The sequence below is a fragment of the Channa argus genome, chromosome 19 (genome assembly GCF_033026475.1).
Source record: "Channa argus isolate prfri chromosome 19, Channa argus male v1.0, whole genome shotgun sequence".
Classification (NCBI taxonomy): domain Eukaryota; kingdom Metazoa; phylum Chordata; class Actinopteri; order Anabantiformes; family Channidae; genus Channa; species Channa argus.
The window spans coordinates 21,523,909-21,547,102 of record NC_090215.1 but is presented as its reverse complement, the minus strand read 5'-3'; the positions used below and the strand labels follow the sequence as shown (position 1 = coordinate 21,547,102).

Sequence of the window (23,194 nt, the reverse complement as noted above, 5' to 3'; positions counted from 1 at the left end):
TGATAATTACTGTGGCATTAACTTAATTATCTTTAATTATATTTTAACCCTTACACGACTGACTTTGTCACAACAAAAACCCAGCTTTCCTGTTCTTCATACACGAACGCACATAGGAGTCTCACATGTAGTTAGTGGAATGCTATTGTTTTTGTGTTTTGTTTTTTAATTATCAAATGGTGATTGTTCAAGATCAAATGTGTGATAAAATCATTTTGATGTATCTTTTGTATTTATATGTGTATTTACCGTATTTTCAAGTTAGTTTAGTTTTTGGGATTTGTCATATTTCTGCTGACCCACAGAAAACACTACGAGACTTTATTATAGAAACTAATTATTTTCAAACCTTTATTGTGAAAATTGCCTCTGTCTCAGATGTTATTTTGTCACATTGCTGTCTTATTATATGGAAGTCAAACACAGCCATTTTTTAATATTGTGATAGCTAAATAATTTTTCTTGTTATCTTTAAATAACAAAGCTTGTTTTCTTGTGGAAATTAGACAATTTATCAAAATCTGAATGAATGGCTGAGCTTCTGTGGATTCCAACTAGTGCTTTATCCTTCAACGTTTGTGTAAGGAATGTGTAATTTTGCACATTGAATATAGGCTTTTTGATGATGAGCTTAAACAAAATAATTATCCGGTTTTCACAAGATAACGAAATAAAAAAGATAACTGCATTCTTGACCACTCTCTGCTTCCGTATTAGTTGCTGCCAGAAAATGTTTTTATTAAATGTATGTTTATTGTTTAACAAATGTAATAAAATGTGACTGTAAATCAGCAGTTCATACTCATCGGTTTCTACTTTACAAAATAAAACTATGTTTTATGTTTTTTAATAACATTAAAAGCTGCTGGAGTTTCTGTTAGTAAAAACGGACAATGCGGGACAATAGCTCTTTTATGTTTGACAAAGCTTTTAAACTTAAATGACTTGGAGAATATTACTCACCAGGAATAAAACTTTAACCATAAAATCTGAGATGTCATGATTGTTTTGACAATATAACAGATTTTAAAACAAACCATAAAATTGTTTAAATACTTAATTATTGTCTTTTTAATAATCCGAGCGATAATGTTAAAAGTAGGTGCGCGTCGGAAACATTACGGTAACCTTCCACTCACCGTCCTTTACGGTAATGCCGCAGAAACAGGAAGTGTGTTCAAACACCAGCAGCGCTGTTGTGTTTCTGAAGATGAAGTTGTCACCGATATGACTGAAAGCGGCGTTCAGGTGAGGCAATAGCGTCATAATCGGTGTTTGTTCGTAAATTTAGTGAAATAGACCAATTGACCAAGTTTGTGTCTTTTAAGGAAAATTGTCTAACTGTTAAATCAGATGCAAAGTGACCGGAAAAAAACTACAAATCATTTATATTTATTTAAAACTTATAGTCTGAACCTTTCTCTGTTTAAATATATATTATGTCCTGTAAGAATAATATATGCACAGTAAAAATACTTGTAAAAGTGCATATACAACATATGACCTTTTCCCACCGGCAGTACTGCTGCTGCTAGATTTCAAAGTAAAAGCCCTGTTTCATCGGGGGTTTTATTAACTAAAAATGCTCATGGTTCTGTTAATGGTACTGTCAGTACCGGCAGTAGTACTGTTATTAGGACTGGTATGACTATTAGTAGTACTAGTAGGAATACAATCCATGCTGGTACCATGTATGTGCAGTGGATGGTACAGTGGATAACCAGCTGTATGTCTTTGTAGCTGTTAGCTCGTCTGGAGGGCCGTCGCTGTTTGAAGGACATTGAACCTCGATTGTTTCCTGAAGATGGAGGACCCGACCATGGTGACTGACATGACCAGAGACTGGTTGCTTCAGTGTGCCTAAAAATTCACACTGATTAATAGAGTGATTATTCAGTCAAATCTGAGCAAAGATGAAACACACATTGATATTGTTCACTGTGAGTTAGACTTCCTGAGGATATCATTATCTCTAATGTCCAACTGAAAGAAACTTCCTTAGAGATAAGAGAAAAATGATGGCCCCTGCGACTGCATGGCTGCAATGCAAACAGGAGCTGATTTAATGTGACAATTTGAATATGTATTGTGATTTAGTTTTGAGGAAGACCCTGACCCTCAAAACTCCTGCTCTGCAGAACTAGGTAACTGACCAGCTTACATATTTGTGGTTTCAGGTGAGGTGGTGGAACTGTATGGGACAGAGGGAACAGGTGAGTTCACTTTACAGGCAAGAGTTCTGTAAAGGGTCCCTCTTACATATTTTTAAGAGTATATGTTGTTAATATGTTATGTGTGTTTCTCAGGTAAAACCGAGCTTCTTTACCACCTGCTGTGTCGCTGTGTGTTGCCGAAGGCAGCCGGTGGTCTGGAGGTAGACGTTGTGTTCGTGGACACAGATTACAGTCTGGACATGTTACGACTGGTCAGCATCCTGGACAACAGACTGAACAGAGGTAAAGCGACTAAAAGTCCCCTTTCCACCCTGGGAACTTAGCAACCCATAGAACATTTAGCTTCTGCTTTTGTTTCCACCAGCAACTCATGTGTGCCTTATAAAATAATGCATCAGTGTTCACACCATGCTTATAATGTAGAATAATAATGAAAATAATGAAAATAATAATATAAAAATAACACAGTTATGATAAATGGCACATATAACACTGATATAAAAGTTTTCCTCCATCTTCTGTTCCAACTTAAATTTTACAACTGTACCAACAAGCATCAGTTGCCATGGGAAAGAATTTATACCATGGTTGCTAATATCAATCAAAACTGACCCAGAAGATTAAAGTGAACTTCAGCTCATCATCAGTGGCTCCTGTGACAGAATGTGATGTTGTGATTGGATGTTTCTTGCTGAAATGTATTCTTGGAGTCACACTTCTCTCCTTAAAGGTCCACATGTTTCTTGTAGCTTTCCTACTACAGCTGTCCATATTCTGATGGTTTAACAGGAGATTTCCAATTGAGTCGCATTAAAAATAGTGGGAAGATGAGAAACTGAAGCTTGATGTCTGAGGTAGTTCCTTGTCTTAAATCCTAGTTCTGTCTCTCTGTGTCTACAGCTCGCTCTACCAGTTCGCCCTTGGCTGGTTCCGATGATGCGGTGCTACGTTTGTGCCTGTCTCGCCTCCTGGTTGTCCACTGCTCCTCCTCCTCTCAGCTCCTCCTCACTCTCCACTTCCTGGAGACCTCCTTGTCGTCGCGGCCCGGCCTGGCACTCGTCCTCATCGATAGCATCTCTGCATTCTACTGGGTGGACCGTGCCGAGGCTGGGGCCAGTGTTCCTAAGCAGGAGGAGAGGCTCTGCAAGTGTACGGAGCTGCTGGGCCGACTGCTCAGGTGTATATTCAATTGTCAGGAGGTTCTAGTGGTCCACGTTCTAATGAACCGCAAGGAGATAGTGGTCCATTACAGAATTTTGCTGGTGCATTAGTAGGTCTGGTCTAGGGGTCTGTTTAAAGCTTGTAGTGCTTTTTTACAGTGACCTAATGATCCATACAGCAGTAGAAGTCTGGTAAACAATTAATTTAGTCCTACCTAGGATGAAGTGGTCTAGGAGGTTCTAGTAAGCCATTAGAACTTTTGGTAGCATATAAAGAAGCTCTTGTGAAATAGAAGGTTATATTGGGCCAGTTCAATGCACTATGAAGCTCAAGTTGTTCAAAGCAAAGGCTACTGACCATTTAATGTTCACGATGGATCTTCTAATGATCCATGAGGAACCAGTGGCCCATTAAAAGGTTGAAGTGATCCATTATCCGGTTGTAATTTTGGACATTCAGATCGTGCAGTAGAGGTTTGCAATGTTCTCCAACAAGTTTGTGATCCATTAGGGGTTCTACTGTTCAGTGTGGAGCCATTTAGGTAGTTCTAGTGATTCTATATTTGTTTCAGGATGTTCTCGGGGTCCATGTGGAAGTGGATTTAGGTGTATTTTAGCTAGTTGTAGTGATCACTGAGGAGACGTTTGATTCTCCACCACCATCACCCAACAGTGATTATGCCATGAATGAAGGGCTATGTTGGGTTTAGATCTGTAAATACACAGAGCTTGGACTGAACTTAACCTGTGGTTTCTCCTCAGGGATTACAGAATCACTGTATTTGCCACCTGCCATGCCATAAGGAGAAGCAACAGTGAACCCTCCACGTCCTCTGATTCTGACCGGTCCTATCTCTGTCGCCCCTGGCAGCGGCTGGTGACCCACCGGCTCCTGTGCTCCCGGCAAGAAGCTGCAAACTTCACAGTCAATGCAGCAGGAGGCAGTAAGGAGCAGAGAAGACGGCAGGTCTTCACTGTCCACTGCACCTCGTACCCCTCCTCCAGGACAAAGGCTTATCGGAACAGCTCCTTCTACGTAACCGATGCAGGAGTGGGGTTTATCTAAAGTGCCACCTCCTACTTTCAGCTCACCGGGCACTCTGTATATAAATGTGTAATGTCACAGTGGCTCTTTGATTTTGATTAAAGTCTGTTATGATTCAGGAGGTGGTATTTAATTGTGTTTGCTGCATAGTAGGACAGGTTGTTCTCTGTTTACTGAACCTGCTTATGAGTCAGTACAAGATAAAGAGAAACTATTAGCTATTTTAAACTGTTCAGAATGTTCACAAAAGTTTATGTTGAGTTTTACTTGTCCAAAATAAGGTTATAGTTCTAATGGCTTCCAGGTGAGTATTAGCACACCCTTTATAGGGTTCTTGGGGTCTGGCTGTTGCACTAAAATATCCAACTGATTAAAAATAGGTGGCGTATTAGCTGTCATCTAGAGGGGTCTTAACCTCCACAAGGTAGTTTTTGTTGTCATGAAGATCAATCTATGGCCCTTAAAATAGTTATAGGTGTTATTTAGGAGGTTCTAGAAGTAATTAAGTAGTACTTGTCAGAGGGGAGGCTCTAGTGGACCTTTGAGGTGGTTTTAATGGTCCATAAGATGTTTGGTGTGATTTCCAAGGTTGTAGTGCTTTTTAGGTACTCCTGTTGGCCCTCTCAGAATTATCCTCTTAAAGAGGTCTAACCAGTAGGTTCGAAACTAAAGGATCAAACTGACTAAAGTAGTTTAAAGCAGCTCCAACCGTCATTTAGACTTAAGTCTTATTTCAGTTAGTAGTTTTGAATGGAAAAAATAGGTAGTTGTGTGCGTAAACAATGTAGCTACTTCCATCAGAGTTTTTATCTGGCTTAGATTTCTAAAACATCAATTAAGAAAGTCTTTCACATAATAACATGACGCTGAAAGACTATATGTTGGGTATTTGCTACATTCTGAGCAGCAGTCCGGATCCTATCTGGATGTTATCCAGATCCGAACTCTGAATCCAGTCACGATCCAGTCCGGGACTTCAGGTCTGATGACAGAGACCGCTTCACCAGAACGGCCCTCTAACAGATCCCTCCGTGGGGTCAGACACACTTTTTACACAACATAAACAAATGAATGCAGTGTGAAACAGACACAAATAAACCGGCACATTTTAAACCCTCGGTCTGAGTGAATGACGCCGTAGAGTAAAAGAGACTGTTCCTGCTGCACGGTTCCTCACGGGTACGGTACTAAGCTTTTTCTGGGACCTACTTCTCCTGCTGGTGCTGACAGGCGGTACTTCGGTCGCTCCCAAACATGGCCTCCATGACGGAGCGACCGCTTCAACTTTAATTTTTCGCCAATTTTCAGCTGAAAAACCGTGTTTTCCCCATCCCTGGTCAACGGGAATGTTCCGCGGGAGAATATTAATATGCCAGACTTGTGAAACAGATGTTATCTTTCGGAGAAGTTCGCTGTTGGATTTAATCAGATCGGTTTAAGTTGGCTGGAAAGCTGGAGAGGAAAAAGAGAATTGCATCAAATCAGTAAGGGCGCTTTTCTGCCTGTTTCTCGACACCCGTGCATGTCTGCTGCTCGGTTTTTGGTTAAAGGTTAAAAGCTGGTGACGCCAGCCGTGAACATTTAACGTGTGTGCGCTGAATAAGCGCGGCGTGGAGCCGGGATGCACTGTTTCTAGTGCGCGCTTACAGCTAGCTAATGCTAATGCTAACAGAGAAGTGATCAGTCAACTGGGCGGTCCAAGGGAGCTAACGGCTAAGAGCTAGCTGTTTCCACGCTGCAGTTTGATTTACACTTTTAATGCAATATTCATTATCATTTGTGGGGCACCCGGCGTGTGGGTAATGTATGGATTTATTTTTTTTTTTAAGATGTCTTAAAGCTTTTTAGACTATTAATACTTAGTGGGATTCCCGTTCCTGACACATGATTAAATTAGCATCATGGTTACCAGCTGTTTATTTATTAACAATTTACCACAGCAAAATCACATTATTGTAGACTAAGACGCTTTTCATGTGACTCATGATAATAGAACTTCAGCTAAAAATGGGATTAATTACTTATTAATCAAGCGATAATTTTAATGTGGTAGTAAACATTAGGTGGCTAACTTTCTATTCAACCTTTAGGTTGTTGTGCTCCTCTAGGAGGATATAGATGCTGGGTCTTGAGGTAATTGAGTAGTTATACAGATTATTTAGGAGATTTTACATATCCTTAAGGTGGTTAACATGATCATTCAGGAGGTTCTGGAGATTGCTACGATTTGTTGTGTACTCATATAAGTGTTTTTGTGGTTATTTAAGACAATGGTCATCTGGGAAGTTATCTAAGAGGTTCTGGAGGTCCTACTGGTAGTTTTGGGGGTTACTGGGAGGTTTGTGTGTCATTTGGGAGGTTTCATAAGTCATGGAAGACCTTGTGGTACATAGGGTGTGTTTTATGGAGCTTTAGGATGATCGTGATCACGATGAAAGTTCAAGGAAGGAAGTGTCTGACCATTTTTAAGCAAAGTGCATATAGTTGGTCTGATTATTATGAGTAAAACTTCGTTAATTGTAATCAGAATAACTGCATGTACCACTGTTTTACTATTGTACCAATTAATTGTTTTTTCTAGATCATGAGAGTCATCAAAAGGTGGTTCTTGGCCATATATACAGTGTTCTATAAGTTCAAAAGTTGGTTATTGTGGTCATTCAGGAAGCGCTATGGGATATTCTAGTAGTTTCTAGAGGTTCTTTAAATTATCGGTGAGGTGGTTCTGGTGGTCATTGGCAATACTCTTAAGGGCTCAGGTAGATCTTCATGCTGTTCAGCTTGTACTTAAGGTTGTGGAGGTTTTGGAAGTTCTTTATATGGTTACTGAAAAGATTGGAGAGGCTCTATATCAGTGGTTATCTAGGTGGTTCTGTACATCTGTAAGATGGTATGGTTATTTAGGAGGCTGAATAAATACAGTGTTTGCCTGAGTTAAATGTTTGCATGTACTTTGTGAATATGTTTCTGCAACCAATGATTTACTGAAAAGCATGTTAGGTTATACTTGGTTTTTTTTTTTAAGCTGATTAGGGTTATTCTGTTTGCTGAAACACATTGTAGTGTGAAGAGCTTCAAAATTCTGGCCCAGCAGACATACCCAGACCCAGTTAAGTGAAAAATTCAATGGCAAGAATTTTATAATTGACTTTCGTTGATTAATTGCTGCAGTCTGAAAATCTGAACCTCTAACTGTGTCAGGGTATACAAATGTTGTCCTGCTGACATTGAAAGAGTGAACCCAACTGTGCTTGTGTTTGTCATGTAACGCAGTAAACTGAATGTTTTGGGCCTCAGCCTACCTTTCCAGTTAAAGGTGTGAGCTGTGGCAATCAGCTGACAGAAAATTAACTAGTAAACTTTTGGTGTTTTGATGCATTTCTTGGTCGTAATGCAAATATAGAGGGGCACTGCTGGTTGAACAAATAAATAATTAAAAAATAAGTTTTCAGCCATTTCTCAGGTTATTGATTGAATAGCTGAGGGAATAATCAGCAGATGAAACAGTGATTTAAAAGAATTGTTCATTTCAGTTGTAATCATTTAAGAGACAATACTAGAGTTTTCTCCCAATCTGTCAATGATCAGAAAAACATTCAAACATTATGTTTCAAGAAAAATCTAGAAATAAAATTCAAAAACATAAAAACAGTCAGAAGTGAGAGCATGGGTCAAAGGCTACTGATGTTTACTGTTTACTCATTGACTGCTGGGACACAAGGTTGCACTTCATTGGACTCTAATGAGTTTTGCGGTACCCGGACTGACATGGGTTCAGTCAGTGTTTATTCTGTTCATACTCATTTGGTGTTTTCGATTTGGGTTCTCAGGTACAGCCGTCCTTTCCTCCTATCCTTCCAGTTTGAGGAAGAAGCTTCATAAGAGCCAAACTTCTGTGCAGCAAATTACAATTATAGCAAAATGTACATGCACACACTAATAAAAAATCCTTTACCTAGATTTATATAGATTAAAAATAAAATCTACCAGGATGCCTCCTAAAAGAGCAACAAAAAAACAAGAAAAATATATAATTTCAGATGAAATATTAAAAATATATCTTATAATTAAAGAATAATGAGATTGTTGTTCATGTTAGTGATGCCTTATTGTCCTAAATTTGCTCTAATTATCTTTTTTGTGAGTATCTCTACAATGGCAACTAGTATAATCTAACAAAAACCTAGTAATATTAACAGAGTTGAATTAAACTACTCCAACGTTCCAAAAGTCAGGCAATGCAAGACAATGTTTGTTTTTATAATTTAGGTCAGTCGGCTGATTGATTGATTACAATGTTTTTGTGCATTATATTGGTTAAAACCCTACAATTTTACTTTTTAGGAAAGAACTTTATGTGGGTTTTAACATTCAACGAATGTGACATACAGTTTCTGTAAAAAAATAAAAAACAAATGGACCCTAAATTGTTGTCAACTGCTTTTTTCTGTTAAGCTTTGAAAACTAACTCAGACTCAGAGGTAAATAATATAAAAACATTAAAAAACAATACATTCCAGATCTTATTTATTAAATTAAACCTGGTAATATTAAAGTTCCCTTTTGTTTAAACTAGTTAGTTATTGAGCTGTAACTGCGAATGATTTTTCATCAAAGTTTGCCAGTAGCTGTCTTTTAAGGCTTCATATGTGCTTGCGTTCAGCTATGTATATGTTGGTGCAAAATGGCGCTCTCACATAGCCTCGATTTGGAACTTCAGTTGTGGTTGTCGTCGGGAATTAACAATACGAGTATGCAAGATATTTTGGGGATAAACTTGCTTATTGTCTCCACAACTACGCACACCTACATACCTGTTGTTTATGTCGCCGTTCCTATTTTTTGTACCATGATCTCAACCGTAACCTCTTTCAGTGTTAAGGTTATGTTGTGGAAAAGCAAAGGTTAACAAGGAATAAATGCCATTGTTGGTCAGAGATGATGAGGCCTGCGTCTGCCCCTTTTCAGCTAACCTTTTAAACACTCCAGACATACGCAAATCCACTCAAGAAGGTGTGTGTATAATGATGCTGCTGTTTTCTATGCATTTGCATTGTTGACAAACAAGTAGACTCAGCCCCTAAAGCAACATGTCTCAGTTCAAAGCCAAAACACCTGATTGGGAGTCATCCTCCACCTCTATTAGTTGTTGTCCGTGAACCCCTGGGTCAGTGGTTTGACCCCCCCAGTTCCTCGTGGCTACAAATCAAAGTGTCCTTGGCCAAGACACTGAATTCCAAATTGCGTATAATGCTGCATGTAGTCTGGACAACAAAGTACTTCGTGATTTTTGGTTTTGTTTTATCAAACTAGAACTTAATTGGCAGACAAATACACAGACTCACCACATCTTTCTCTCTTACAATGTTTTCCTGAGGGAGTTTGGATAAATGTTAAGTAATGATGCTCTTGATCCCCTTCTTCAGTGTGACCAGTCCAGACTACCGTGTCTTTATACAGTTTTATATTCAATGAAACAACAGTGATCAGTGTTGTCAGCCCTGCTGATGACTGCTCTTTAAAATGTCAGTAGTGAAAGCCTCTTGCTACTGACTTCATTAAGCTCAGCCCAGTCTAGCATAGTGTAATGTGTTCCTGTTTTTTTTTAAATTTTAGTTAAAGATTTGATTTTTTTATTTAAAGAAAGATATTTTTTTTATTTTAAGAAAGTGATTTTAATATTAAAAATTTAATAGACAAAATGAATAAAGCCAGAGAACCACTAGCTCATAACTGATAATGGGTTGTTCTCAATTAAAACAGTGTCATAAAGATGTTTTTGGATCATAGAAAATCTGATAATGGCTAAAAGAGAAACAGCATCCAGAGAGATTTGTCAGTAAATCCACATTAGTCTAAAGTTATTGATTGACTGCATTAATGTTTTAATGTCAGTAGGTTTTGTGTGAACTAGCTTCCTGCAGGTGTTGGGAACATCTTTTCATGGCTTCAAGTCTCACACACTGTGGACACATTTAATAAAGAATTCTGAGCGGCTTTCATTTCAATTTCCTCCAAACTAAAGACTTTAGTTGTTAGTAAAGATTTATAGGGTAGATTTCAGAAAAAAACATTTTAAAAACAGATTTATAAAAAAAATATATATATATTCAGATATTTAATTGATTATCTGATGAATTCAGAATGTAAATAACCATGTTAGCAGCATCACCCTAATATGCCTTGCACGTAATTTGAAATTAATATTCCGCATGCACACATTGCAGTGATGAGGCTGAAATGATATATGGTGCAGTGCTAGTTCATTTGTGATTTCAACATTGCTGCTACCATTGACCACATCCCACAAACACGCAAAGGTTTTAACATGAATGTGAACTGCTGTGTGTAAAGCTTGAGGTCCGATTCCGTTATTTATATTATATTGTGTTATTTTTAAATTTTATATATTAGACATTTTCAGAATTTCATTTCATATTCCTAAAGCACATGATGACAACAAATATGTCTTGTCCAAAACCCAAAAGATTGGCTTTAATCTATCTGCCTTCCACCACCAACAAAAAGAAAAATGCATTTGAGAACATGAAAACATCACATCACAACCACAACATTGAACTAAAAAAAACTTGCTCTGTGGATCCTTACGCATTATTTTAAGAATTTTTAAAGCAAAGCTGAAATTGAATAAAAGTATCAAACAGCATTTATTTTGAAAGTGTGTTTCCAGTTGGTGTGTGTGTGTGTGTGTGTGTGTGTGTGTGTCTCCACTGTGTATCATGTCGGAGAAAAGCTGTCAGTCAGTGTTTGGACACAGCTCTGAGGCTCATCACATGACCTAATTCGGTTTGTTTGTTACCATGGCAACAACAGCTCTGAACCTGCTGAGTCACTCACATATGCTGAAGACAGGTTATAAACTGCTCAGAGTTTGCCTCGCAAAATGTGAAAGTATTAGTCCTATTAAAAAAAAATTAAAAGCAGCAGAAGGTTGTACTGAAAACATTGATATACTTTGTTTGAAGAAACACAATAAAATGTAGGCAGCGGGGCGATTTTAAAACGGCCCCTGTTTGTGTTTTAAGGGGAATTTCTTGACCTCCGTTATAATGGGCTCTAATGGAGTTTCAGAAGGCACACTCTCCACTTCTATCCAAATACTGAAAGAACTGCAAATCCTGTTAGTATGAGAGTTATATTTTCTGAAAGAACACAAGGAAAGGAGGAAAGAGGAAAATTGACTGACGAAAAGAAGAAAAAGTTAATAAAAGTTGCGGCTAGAAGTTATTCCGTGTAATGTCACCCACTCTAGCTGGGCCATCATTCTGCAAACACACTAATGGAAAAGTCTAAAATTCACCAAAAAGTATCGCAAACTAAAACTGATTATTTAAAAACCTTAAAAGATGTTAAAAGCCATAATACAAAGGTGATAGCTGAAAGTATATATATTTTTTAAATGTATACAAGATATTGAAAAGCTGAAAGGAAGAGGTCATGTCTTTATTAAGCTGAACATTTTCAAGTTGAACGGTGTTTCTAGCTGAAAGTAAGCTGAAGTAGTTAATTGCAGAAAAACGTAAAGAAGATGGAAATCAGGATAAAAATAATAATAAAGATTACAGTATCATGACTGTGAATGCTCGAGCATAGATTACAGAAGTCTTGCTCACACAAACATCTTGGTATATTCATGTTAAGTCGATTTTTTTGCTGTGATCCTGAATACTTACACTAACTGTACAAAGCAGCAGTGACATCTTGTTTGTGTGTGTGTGTGTGTGGGGGGGGGGTTATCAGTGTTGCATTCAGAACAGTAGTGGGTTAGAACCTTTTTGCTTATCTGCAACATTTACTACAGGACTGAGAGTCAAGCAAAGTGCTTGCATTGTCTGCAGCATCTTAATGGCTACGGTCATTGATTTCAGTGAGCAAAGTCTACAGAAACCGAGATTCTTGGTACGTCCATTATGTCATGCAGCTCAGGAGTTGTTAGAGGTAACTGGTTAAGGGCCTAACACATTGGGTCTGGCCACATAAGACTACCTTCATCCAAATCCTTGTAGATTGGAGTTGTCCTTCCCTCCAAAGGAAACTATCTCAGTGATGCATTACATAAAAATACCTACTGCCTTCCACCACCAACCACTATAGAGGCAGCAGTGTTATAATCCCCACTCTCAATTAATGTAGGGTCCACTCTGCCTCTCCAATCCTAAATTCAGACACTATATTCTGAACAGTAAGTAGGCAAAATGCTGTTGTGTCTTAAAAGGAGCAGAAAGAGTTAAAGGATGCAAATATCAATTAGTGTAAATAGAAACTGTGTGACATTAGGACAAAAATAAGTTAAAATAGGATAAAAGAATGTGCTATACTGTAATTACAGCTATAATTAGTTACTGAAAAAGGGGGTATAATAATTGTCTCCTGGCTGTTGTATCATACTTTCTCTCTCGGACTTGTCTAAAGATGAAACATTTATTCTATTCTCTGCTGTTAGAAACTCTTGCCTTTAACTTGCTGAACTTGCAGAGAGCCAGGGACCAAATGTGACCTCATCCCTGTTTGTTTGTTTGTTTGTTTTTACCCAGAATGCCTTCTGAGGCCCAGTCTCAGGAGCCTCGGGACAGAGGTCCTCCGCCCCCAGTCACTCGGGCCGGACGCAGCGCTCAGCTGGCCAAAGCAGCTGCCGCCGCCACGAGCAACGCCCTGGAGAGGAGACCTCGTGGGCGACCTCGGAAAGATGGGAGCAGTGGCCGCTCTATGCCTCCTCCCCTTCCTCCTCCTCCCTCACCTCCACCTCCTCCACCTCCTAAATCAAGGAAGAAGTAAGTGGCCGGATTGTAGATGATGCAGACATGAGACCAGAAACTGTTTTACGACCAGGGGCCTTGTTTTTAAAGCTTGTGCACAACCAGTTGTAAACGTGTGCAGTTTCACAGCATGAGGAATGTTATGCTTCACCTGTTGTCCATGTGAATGTGCATGTGTTGACACAGAAACACCTCCCAAATGTAAAATATGGTCCTCTAAAATGTCTTTAGTCTCAGTGTGTAAACTTATTCACACTTAACGGCATAGCATTAAAAATCTGCAGCATCCTTAGTGAACCTTAGCTGAGTGTTTGAACACAACTTTCAAATTACAAAGATGCTGATTTTTAGCAGTCAGAAAGCTTTTCCCCACATCTTAATGTCAAACCTATAATGGAAACTCTGACTTCAGTGAGCGAGGTTAATTTTCAAATGCAGCGTAAAGTCGAGAATCTTTGCCTTTGTTAATGAACTGGCCACCTTTTTCCTGCTGAACACGTGCAGGGGACGGAGCCGAGGCCGAGCCCAGGTAGAGGATGAAGAAAGCATGGATGCCACGGAGAAAATCCCCCCACAGAAGACAGGTGTGTAGATGTCAAACACACCCTCATTTAAAGCACAGCGGAAATTATGAAGTTGAAGCGTTTTAAATCAAGAGATGCTGGTGGTGTTCCCACTTTTACTGGCTCTGTTTACACTGGCTCCAAGGTGTATGTGGTTGGTACAGTCACAAGTGTTTTTTGGGAAGGAGTTCCAAAGGGCTGGGGCAGAAATAAAGACGACTACATCCCCTCTTATCTACCCTATGCTTGGCATGGATATGAGGTTAGAGTGGATAGTGGTAAAGAAGGTTTGAAAGGTGGGAAGGGAATTAGTTATGCAGCATCAACATTTATGAGTTGCTTTGAAATGCTGGATTTGCATTAATTGTCTCCAGAAGTTAATTTGGGATAACTTTTATTTTTCCTGTCAAACTGACATTTCCAACAAGCATGAAACTGCTTTTCTGTGCTGCAGGCAGCTAAATGCACATGGTTGTCATTCACAAATGCTGGTCTTTGTGTTTCTTCCTTTATGTGAAAGTAGTAGCGTAGACACTGACAGGAAATGTGTAGCAGGAGAGAGAGATGTAGGGGGTGATATGTTGCAGAGGTTCAGAAGCCAGGAGTTGCACTGTGGACTTTGAGGGTTTGTGGTCAGCTTCTGGGCATCCTGCACGGGCCTAACGTACATGTCTATGAGGGAACTGACACATTTATCAAACCTTAGTGTTAAAAATACAAAGAAAACTGTAATTAAACCTATGGGAGATTGTTAAGCTATTGTTATCAATAGAGATAGATGAACAACCAATTAACCGGCTCTGCTAAAGATCTCTTTTGGCAGTGCAACAATTTAAAACTATTGTTTAAAGTACCTTTTTTTTTTTTTTTTTTTTTTTTTTTAAACTTGCACTTTATTATTTGATTGTGACCCACTGGTTCTCTGCTGTTCTTGTTCTGTGGTTTTGTGTTTATGGGTTTGTGTGTTTGTGGTCCACAGAGGAATATGAGGAAAAGACGACAGGACGCCGTCGCTCAACCTCCAGGAAGAAATCAAATACAAACCCCAACCCTGAACCTGATCCTGACCCTGACCCTGAACCTAATCAGGATAGGCTAAGTCCACCACCTGAGCTGGACACTGCCCCCCCTCCCTCTAATCCCCTTGTAGAAACTGCTCCCAGTGCTGAGAAGGAGGGCCAAAGCAGACTAGCTGCCCAGCTTTCAGCGTCCAGTCCTGTGGAAGAACCTCGACTCAGCCCTCTCCCTCCATCCCCATCCCACAGCCACCAACCAGTTCTTGATGCCCTTGAGGAGGACAGGCCCAGACCGACCCACAGTCCTTCCCCCATGGAGTTCGACTGCAGTCCTTCCCCTCTTGTTATGGAGATGGAGGGGGCTGAGGCGAGTCCAGCAGTCTCCAGTCCCATGGAGCAGAGCCCTGGCCTGAGTCCTTGTTCAAGTCTGCTGGTTTCCCCCTGCCCCCGGTTGGAGGATGAGGACTCACTATCCTCTCTGTTCCAGCGGTCCCTGTCGGAGGACTCAGGGGGCTCACCCACACCCAGCCTGGGACACACCAAAAAGCGGTATGTGTGTGCTAAACGTTGACCAAATCGTCAAAAAGTGATGTGACAAAGGCAAGCAGCAGATCTTCTTTTAGACTCTGAAATCTGTGACTGTTTCAGCAATTGAAACCATCGCTGACCAGCAGTCCTTCATTATTATAGATTGGTTAGGTAATTACCTGATGGTCTGTGTATTTGTATGTGTGTGAGATGGTGGAAGAACTTTATGATATTCAATCTTGTTTTCTCTGTGTCTGTTGGTGTCTCTTGGTCCCTGCAGTTTGAAGCTGTGTGCGTTTTGTTACTGTGGTGAGGAGTCTCCTCTGGGCCAAGGTCGGCTGGTGGTGTTCGGCCCAACGCCGGGCTATATCCCGCTACACATCCTCAACCGCCGCGCCTCGTCTGACCGAGACAATGACTGCCATGACCACTGCTACCGTGGTGACCAGGCCCTGCCCATGTAAGTTTTTTTTCTGTTTATTTTCCCTTTCAAAATAATAGCCAAAATAATAACACATATTAACTTGCTTTTGAAAAAGGTGGAAAATGTTGTTACACTGTTAAGTCTGTTTGATCAATTAATATAGTCAGTTACATTGTAAATTTGTGTTTGTGTAGGTGTGGCAGTCCAGAACAATGCGGTGAGTCCCATATTAACTCACTCAATTATAACTTTAATCTATACATTTTTTAATGTTAAATCTTAGTTTTACCCTTTTAGCCATTTAAAAATAAGGGGATGTAAAATTTTGCACCCAACTGTACCTATAGGAAGTGTGTTAATCTGCCTCCTGATGTTTCAGAATCTTCCTCAGAATTTGTGGAGCAGTTTGGACCAATTGGCCTTCCACACGACATAAATGTCCAATCACTGTTTGACCCCACAGGTACAAGAAACTACCCCCATCTACTTCTGTCTTTAATTGCTTCTTAATGTGGGTGTGGTACTTTAACCTGTTTCTGTGTGCAGGTCAGTGTTGTGCTCACCTGCAGTGTGCAGCCTGGTCAGAAGGTGTGTGTCGAGGTGAAGGCCAATCGCTGCTCTACGTGGACAAAGCCATTGACTCTGGAAGCACACAGGTAATATCTAATCAATAACACGTTATGTTTGGTCAATAGCAGGTCATATCTGATCCCTGCCCCCTGTCTTTCACCCATCCAGGTGTGTGCATTCTGCCGTCAGCTTGGGGCATCGCTGTGTTGCCGGGAGACAGGCTGTGGGCGTAGCTACCACTTCCCGTGTGCTGCTGCAGCCGGAGCTCATCAGGACTGGGACCAGAGACACACATGGTGTACACGCCACACACAGACAGGTATAAACAAACACACACACACACACACACACACACACAGGTAAATTGGCAATTTGACCTGGTTGTTGTCTCTTTCCAGGCTCTTCACAGTGTGTGTTGTGCTCGGGTGGGAGCGATGTTAGCAATCTGTTAATGTGCTCTTGCTGTGGTAACTGTTACCATGGTAGCTGCCTGAACCCCCCCCTGACCCCCTCTCCTTTATGCCGGGCCGGATGGCAGTGTCAATGGTGTCGAGTGTGTCAGAGATGCAGGTAACAGTTGCATTCACATCTGTTCCGGCTTTTTATTCATGATTTATGTTACCAAGCTGATATTCTAAGTATGTTAATGAAGTTTCATCCTGACATGTTCACAACCTTTTGGGCTCTCTTCCTGTGTGTTAGGCTACGAGATGATGTTGGTGCGCTGCTTGTGTGTGAGGGCTGTGATAAAGCTTACCACGCACACTGTCTCAAACCACCTCTCGATCAACCACCAAGCACTGGTTGGAGCTGCAAGGTAAGACAAACACCTACACCCTCAGCGTCAGCTCTTGGATGAATGTTATCTTCGGTTTACAAATCCTTTCTTCCTCTCTCCTTCAGAACTGCAAAATATGCCGCCGCTGTGGTGTAAGGTCATCAGGCCAGTGGGCAAATCACCCATTTCTGTGTGAATCATGTGACCCAGCCCTGCCCTGCCCTCTCTGTGACCGTGTCCCAAACCTCTACACACCACAGGAGTATCTCACCTGTACTTGCTGCTATAGGTAACACTTGGTCCACCTAGTGTTTATGGATATTCTCTGTAATGAGTTGGGCCAACAAAAAAGTGATTTTTTACACTAGAAGTGTTGCTCTTGCTTGTTTGACCTTTTTAGTGTGTGTTCCCTTCACTAAGCACCTTGGTATTAACTTCACCCATTAAGACTTGATGCAGCGTTTACGTGTATATAAATTAAAGCAAAGTTTTTTTGCACTTCTACCTTAAATTGACAAATTTTACTAGCCTGAACATAGTTTACGTGCAAACATTAATGTTAAAAGAAGCTGCATGAAATTTCCCTAAGTAGGGCATTGTACATTAAACTGCCATAGCATTATAGCTGTGCTACAGTTAATGTTGGATGTTGGTGCATCAAATAAGTGACCGTCTGCTTTTTACTTTACAGCTGTTTGCCCAAATAATAATTAGTTGAAAAAATGTAATGTCTACCCCTAGGTTAAATAGTTATGTTCTAAATTCTGGAGAAAATGTGTCCTAGTTCCAGGAAGCTGATGAACAAAAATTCTGGTAAATAGGACATAAGCGTATCCTGGCTCTTTTTCAAGTATCAAATTTACTGCTGTTTGGGCTTGGGTACAATAGAATTTGTGTTTGATGGCTTTCCACTTGAACTTACTTTGAAAAAGTTAAAGCTAAACAAGTTTTATATTTTATGTGTTTCAGGTGTGTCCATATAGAGTGTATTGTCCAGGCTGGGGAGGGCAGGGCAGGGTCTGAAGCTTACATCTGCTCCACCTGCAGGCCTCAGGAGGAGATAAAAATATCAATCGCTCCACTCCCACAAAGTTCAACCCTGACCCCCAGTCCCACACAGGCACCACCCTTTACCTTTTTACAGTCGCCAGTTACAAATCCCACTGAAGCATCACCTGTCAGTCCTACCACTCATAGCCAAGTCCATCTTGTCTGCTCAGAGCCACCACAGAGTCCTTCCAAGACCATATGTATATCATTGCAGCAAAGTCTTACACCAGGTCACTCTGATCTCATGGAGCTCCAGCAGAGTCCTTCTCAATGTTACCCTGATCCCACAGACCTCCACCGGAGTCCTGGTCCATCCCCCCCTTATGCCACAGGGCTCCAGGGGAGTCCCGCTCCGCCCCCTGCTGATTCCATGGAGGTCCAGCAGAGTCCTGATCCATCCCCCCCTGATGCCACGGGGCTCCAGCGGAGTCCTACTCCACCCCCCCCTGATGCCACAGAGGTCCAGCAGAGTCCTGCTCCATCCCCCCCTGATGCCACGGGGCTCCAGTGGAGTCCTGCTCCGCCCCCCCGTGATCCCACAGAGGTCCAGGGAAGCAGCGCCCCGCCCCCCCCTGATCCCACGGAGCTCCAAGGGAGTCCTGCTCCACCTCATCTTGATCCATCAGAGCTTCAAAATAGTCCTGCTCCATCTATCCCTGATCCATCAGAGCTTCAAAATAGTCCTGCTCCATCTGTCCCTGATTCATCAGAGCTTCAAAATAGTCCTGCTCCATCTGTCCCTGATCCATCAGAGCTTCAAAATAATCCTGCTCCATCTGTCCCTGATCCATCAGAGGTTCAAAATACTCCTGCTCCATCTGTCTCTGATCCATCAGAGCTTCAAAATAGTCCTCCTACATCTGTCCCAGATCCATTAGAGCTTCAAAATAGTCATGCTCCACCTGCCCCAGATCCATCAGAGCTTAAAGATAGTCCTGCTCCATCTGCCCCTGATCCCACGGAGCTTAAAGATAGTCCTGCTCCGTCCCCTGCTGATCCTACAGAGCTCCAGCAAAGTCCTGCTCCATCTCACCCAGATTCCATAGAGCTCCAGCAAAGTCCTGCTCCATCTCACTCAGATTCCATAGAGCTCCAGCAAAGTCCTGCTCCATCTCACCCAGATTCCATAGAGCTCCAGCAAAGTCCTGCTCCATCTCACTCAGATTCCATAGAGCTCCAGCAAAGTCCTGCTCCATCTCACTCAGATTCCATAGAGCTCCAGCAAAGTCCTGCTCCATCTCACTCAGATTCCATAGAGCTCCAGCAAAGTCCGGCTCCATCTCACCCAGATTCCATAGAGCTCCAGCAAATTCTTGCTTCATCTCTCCCTGATCCCACCACTATAAAACAAAGTCCTGTTACATCTCCTCCATCAAAACCTGATCCCGCAGAGCTCCAGCGAAGTCCCACACAATCTCACCTTGATCCAGTTGATCTCCATAGAAATCCTGCTCAATCTCATCCTGATCTCACAGACATCCAAAAAAGAAGAGCTTCTTTTCACCCTGACTCCACAGAAGTCCAGACAAGTCCACTGCCATCTCACTTCGATTCATCAGAGTTCTGGCAGAGCCCCACACATGATCATCCTGATGCCACAGCACTCCCACACGGCCTTGCACCATCTCAACCTGATTACATAGAACTCCAAAAGAGTCCTCTGTTCACTCATGTTGATCCTGCAGGACAACAAAATCCACCACCATCTCCCTCTGACCCCCAAGAGTCCCAACAAGTTCCTAAATCACCCATTTTTAATCAAGCAGAGCTCCAGCAAAGTCCTCTGCCATCTCACAGAGGTACAGGAGAACTTGAAACAAGGCCATGTAACCATGATAAAACAGAGCACCAAAAAAGTTTACAATCATCCCAACCTAGTCCAGAAGCACTCCAGAAAATGAACCTGAACCATGATTCTACAGAGAACCAGGAAAGCTATCCCCAGTCTCACCATAGAATCACAGAGGTTCAACAAAGCCCTACCCAGTCTTACTCTAAACCAACAGAACTCCAAAAAAGGACTCATTCATCCCCTCTATTTTCTGCAGAACTGCCACAAAGCCCTAACCTTGTGACTTCCACACAGACCCAGCATAGACCTCACCTGCTTAATTCTTCTCTTTCTAGCCTTACCTTGAATTCGACTGAGGGTCAGCTTGTGGCCTCAGAGCATCAGCAAAGTCCAATGCAAGGTATTCTTATGGATTGTGGTCCTCCGCATTCTCCACACAGTCATCCGACAAACAGTCCAACCCATGTAGGATTAAGTCCATCTAGGGCTCAGTCATGTCCTGCAGAGCCTCCCAGCCCTCCACCACTCAGTCCTGCACAACACATTGTTATAAGGTTTAATAGAGTACCTAGTCCTACAAATGTCCCACAGCCTCAGCACAATCCCACACAAACAGGAATCCATAGTCATGTGCAAGTCTGCACATCACCTTCACAGAGTCCCATGCAGTATGCTGACTCTACACTGGATCAAAAGAACCCTGAACGTGGGACTGCATGGGACATATCTACACTGGACCATGGCCTCTCACAAATCTACTGTATGTCTCCCAAGAAGGCAAGAAATCATGCCTTAAGAAGGCCCTTTTCAGCTCCATGTAGCCCATCATTCCCACACAAGCCCACACAGTGTAGTTTGTCACAGCCTGCTAGCCCAGTACAAGCCCCCTATACACAGGGTGTTAGACCTTTTCAGCTTAGCCTTTTTTCTCCGCAGCTTGATACGCAGTCAAGAGTCACAGAGGAATGCATCAAAACCAGTACTACAGAGATGAAGTCCTTGGAGCATAGACTTGTGCAGCCGAATCCTAACCTTGATGGCCAAACACTGGAAAGTAACCCTGTCTTTCATAGGTCCACTTGTAAAGTGGCAACATTGTCCCCCAATAGTCAACTCCCAAACCAGTTTGTTTGTTTTGTGAGTAGCACACTTAGCCCTAACCATTCTGGCCCTATACATGTCCCTGCCATCTCCAAACCAGAAAGCCTCATTCACATTAGCACTTCAGCAGAACACAGTAGCCTAGCTTTCTCAGCATGTGCTGAAATGGAGGAAAATCTTCCAGCAGCTAGCCACATTGATCAGAGTCCTTCTGAGAGCCCATCATGCTGCAGAGAAACTACTGAAAGTAAAACTAGCCCAGTGCATATTCAGGCTAGCTCAGCCAGTGTTAGCCCCACACATGCCAGTGAAATGCCTTCAAGCCCTGCCATCTCTATTCGGGCCTGTTGTAGTCCTATGCCAATGGAGACTAGCCCTGTTTATGACAGCACCATAACTGTAGATACTAGCCCCACATCACCGCCAGCTAGTCCTGTAACTGTAAAACCAAGCACCTACGCAAAACCAGTCAACCAGTCATTGGCATCACCTCTACCATCCTCAATAGAACCAGCGAGCCCCTCGGCTGGGCTAACAGGACCCATCCAACCTAAGTCGTGTCAAAATGAGGAGATAGAAGAAACTGTTGGCAATTTAAGTCATTTGTTTAAGTCAGAAGCAAGTACCAGCTATTGTACCTCCACTATTGACAGTGCAGTTCATATTAGTTCTGTTCTAGCTGGTCCAGACAATGCAGAAGATAAAAAGGGCTGCAGTCTGATGGATTCTCATGCTCAAGAGAAATCAAGTCCTTCGGTTTTCAGTTTTGCAGAGCTCGCACAGACTCAGACAAGTCAAAGTACAACAGATCCTGGTCAATCAACTCCCTCACATGTTCAAACTATCTGCAGTTCTCTACAGGCAAGCCCCCTGCCAACACCAGCTAACTTAAGTCCTTCACACTGTAGGTCAACTTCTGCTAGCCCAGCTAGTAGCACTGTTGGCCACAGCCTAAGCAATATTACCTCAGACCATAGTAGCCAGACTGGTCCCCACTCCTCTAGCAAAACTGATGTTGGCATCATCCACAGTCCACCTAGGTCTAGTCCTGCTGGTCAAACTAGTCCTGTTCACATACAGAGCACTTCTAGTAGTGCCCATGCAGGTCCACTCCAATCAGAGTCTCCTTCATTAGCTAACACAACATACAGCAGTCCTGCACGTACATCTGGTGATTGTTTTAGCCCACATCACAGATCAGCTCAGGCCAGTGAAACGTATCACAGCCCCACATGTAGCCCCCAAAATAGCCTTGCTCCCAACATTGGAACCAGCTCTGGCCTTACTGTAGAAGAACTGAGCCCCACTTTGGGCAGTTCAAGTCTTGATGTTGACATGGCAGCCAGTACTGCACGTGAGAGCACTGCTCAGCCCAAAACAGTTAATCTTAGTACTAGTCTTGTTAAGCCTTCAGACAGTATCAAACAGACCAGCCCCACACCTCTAGGTCCCCTATACAATGAGTCATCTGCTATTAGCCCCACCAGTGCTAGTGTTAGGCAGGTTGGCAAGTCTCCAGCTAATCCACACAGGTCTGCTGATGAAAGCCAGCGAAGCACTGCCTTGTTGAGCCTCTTGGATCAAAGAACAGCCAGCCCTATTGATGTTACATTGACTCAAGCTAGTCCAAGCCATGGTAGCTACAGCCATTCTAGTTCCACTCAGGATCACACTGCGATGCCTAGCACTAGTCACACTAATGAAACACCCACTAGCCAACCACACTCTGTTTTGTCACAGGTTAGCCCTCCTCAGGCATTCTCATCTGATGCTCCACAGCATAGCTCTGTCTCTAGTAGCTCAGTTGCAAGTCCTGGTAGTAGCCCTGTAGGTTCAGGTTACAGACACACTGCTTGGAATCCTGATCCTACCAGCCCTGTGCAGCCAGAGGCTAGTCTCAATCTTAGTCCTACTAGCCCAATGAGGTGTGGGGCTATCCCTGGTGCTGATCCTGTGTGCCCTGCCCTTGCCATCCTTGTGCAGCCTGAAAACAGCCCCAGTCTTGATCCTGCTAGTTATGTGCAGTCTGATGCTGGTCCTGGGAGCTACACTGATTCCACCTACACGGAAAACCAACAGACTGAGGAGTGTGAAGGCACTGTGGGTACGTATCAGGGAGTCAGACTACATTAACTTAAAGTTTTCATTCAGTAAAAACCATTTAAGACTGTGGTATGAACTGATGTGCTCATGCTAGTGATTGCTATTATAACTTC

At 42.2% G+C, this 23,194-nt stretch overlaps 2 protein-coding genes across 12 annotated transcripts in view; both read left to right on the top strand.

Moving 5' to 3' along the window:
• Positions 1–1,158: 1,158 nt before the first annotated feature.
• xrcc2 (X-ray repair complementing defective repair in Chinese hamster cells 2) lies at positions 1,159–4,498 on the top strand. Of its 2 annotated transcripts, none has more exons than XM_067485622.1 (6): positions 1,159–1,248; positions 1,741–1,822; positions 2,178–2,213; positions 2,307–2,456; positions 3,075–3,351; positions 4,097–4,498. In XM_067485622.1, exons 1-6 carry the CDS (start codon positions 1,228–1,230, stop codon positions 4,398–4,400), a joined length of 870 nt encoding a protein of 289 aa, XP_067341723.1. In that variant the 5' UTR covers positions 1,159–1,227; the 3' UTR covers positions 4,401–4,498. The 2 variants fall into 2 exon arrangements, with proteins under 2 accessions (XP_067341723.1, XP_067341722.1); XM_067485621.1 differs by lacking the exon at positions 1,159–1,248 and adding an exon at positions 1,529–1,642.
• Positions 4,499–5,613: 1,115 nt separating this feature from the next.
• The window catches only part of LOC137104390 (histone-lysine N-methyltransferase 2C-like), a 57,314-nt gene continuing 39,733 nt past the window's right edge, over positions 5,614–23,194 (top strand). For all 10 annotated transcript variants that reach the window (XM_067485463.1, XM_067485461.1, XM_067485458.1 and 7 more), the window contains exons 1-13: positions 5,614–5,863; positions 12,935–13,171; positions 13,661–13,740; positions 14,699–15,284; positions 15,544–15,723; positions 15,882–15,904; positions 16,067–16,150; positions 16,234–16,343; positions 16,426–16,576; positions 16,656–16,827; positions 16,960–17,074; positions 17,161–17,324; positions 18,005–23,082. In XM_067485463.1, the coding sequence (XP_067341564.1) occupies positions 12,936–13,171; positions 13,661–13,740; positions 14,699–15,284; positions 15,544–15,723; positions 15,882–15,904; positions 16,067–16,150; positions 16,234–16,343; positions 16,426–16,576; positions 16,656–16,827; positions 16,960–17,074; positions 17,161–17,324; positions 18,005–23,082 (6,979 nt within the window). In that variant the 5' untranslated portion in view covers positions 5,614–5,863; position 12,935. The remainder of the gene's footprint in view (positions 5,864–12,934; positions 13,172–13,660; positions 13,741–14,698; positions 15,285–15,543; positions 15,724–15,881; positions 15,905–16,066; positions 16,151–16,233; positions 16,344–16,425; positions 16,577–16,655; positions 16,828–16,959; positions 17,075–17,160; positions 17,325–18,004; positions 23,083–23,194) is intronic.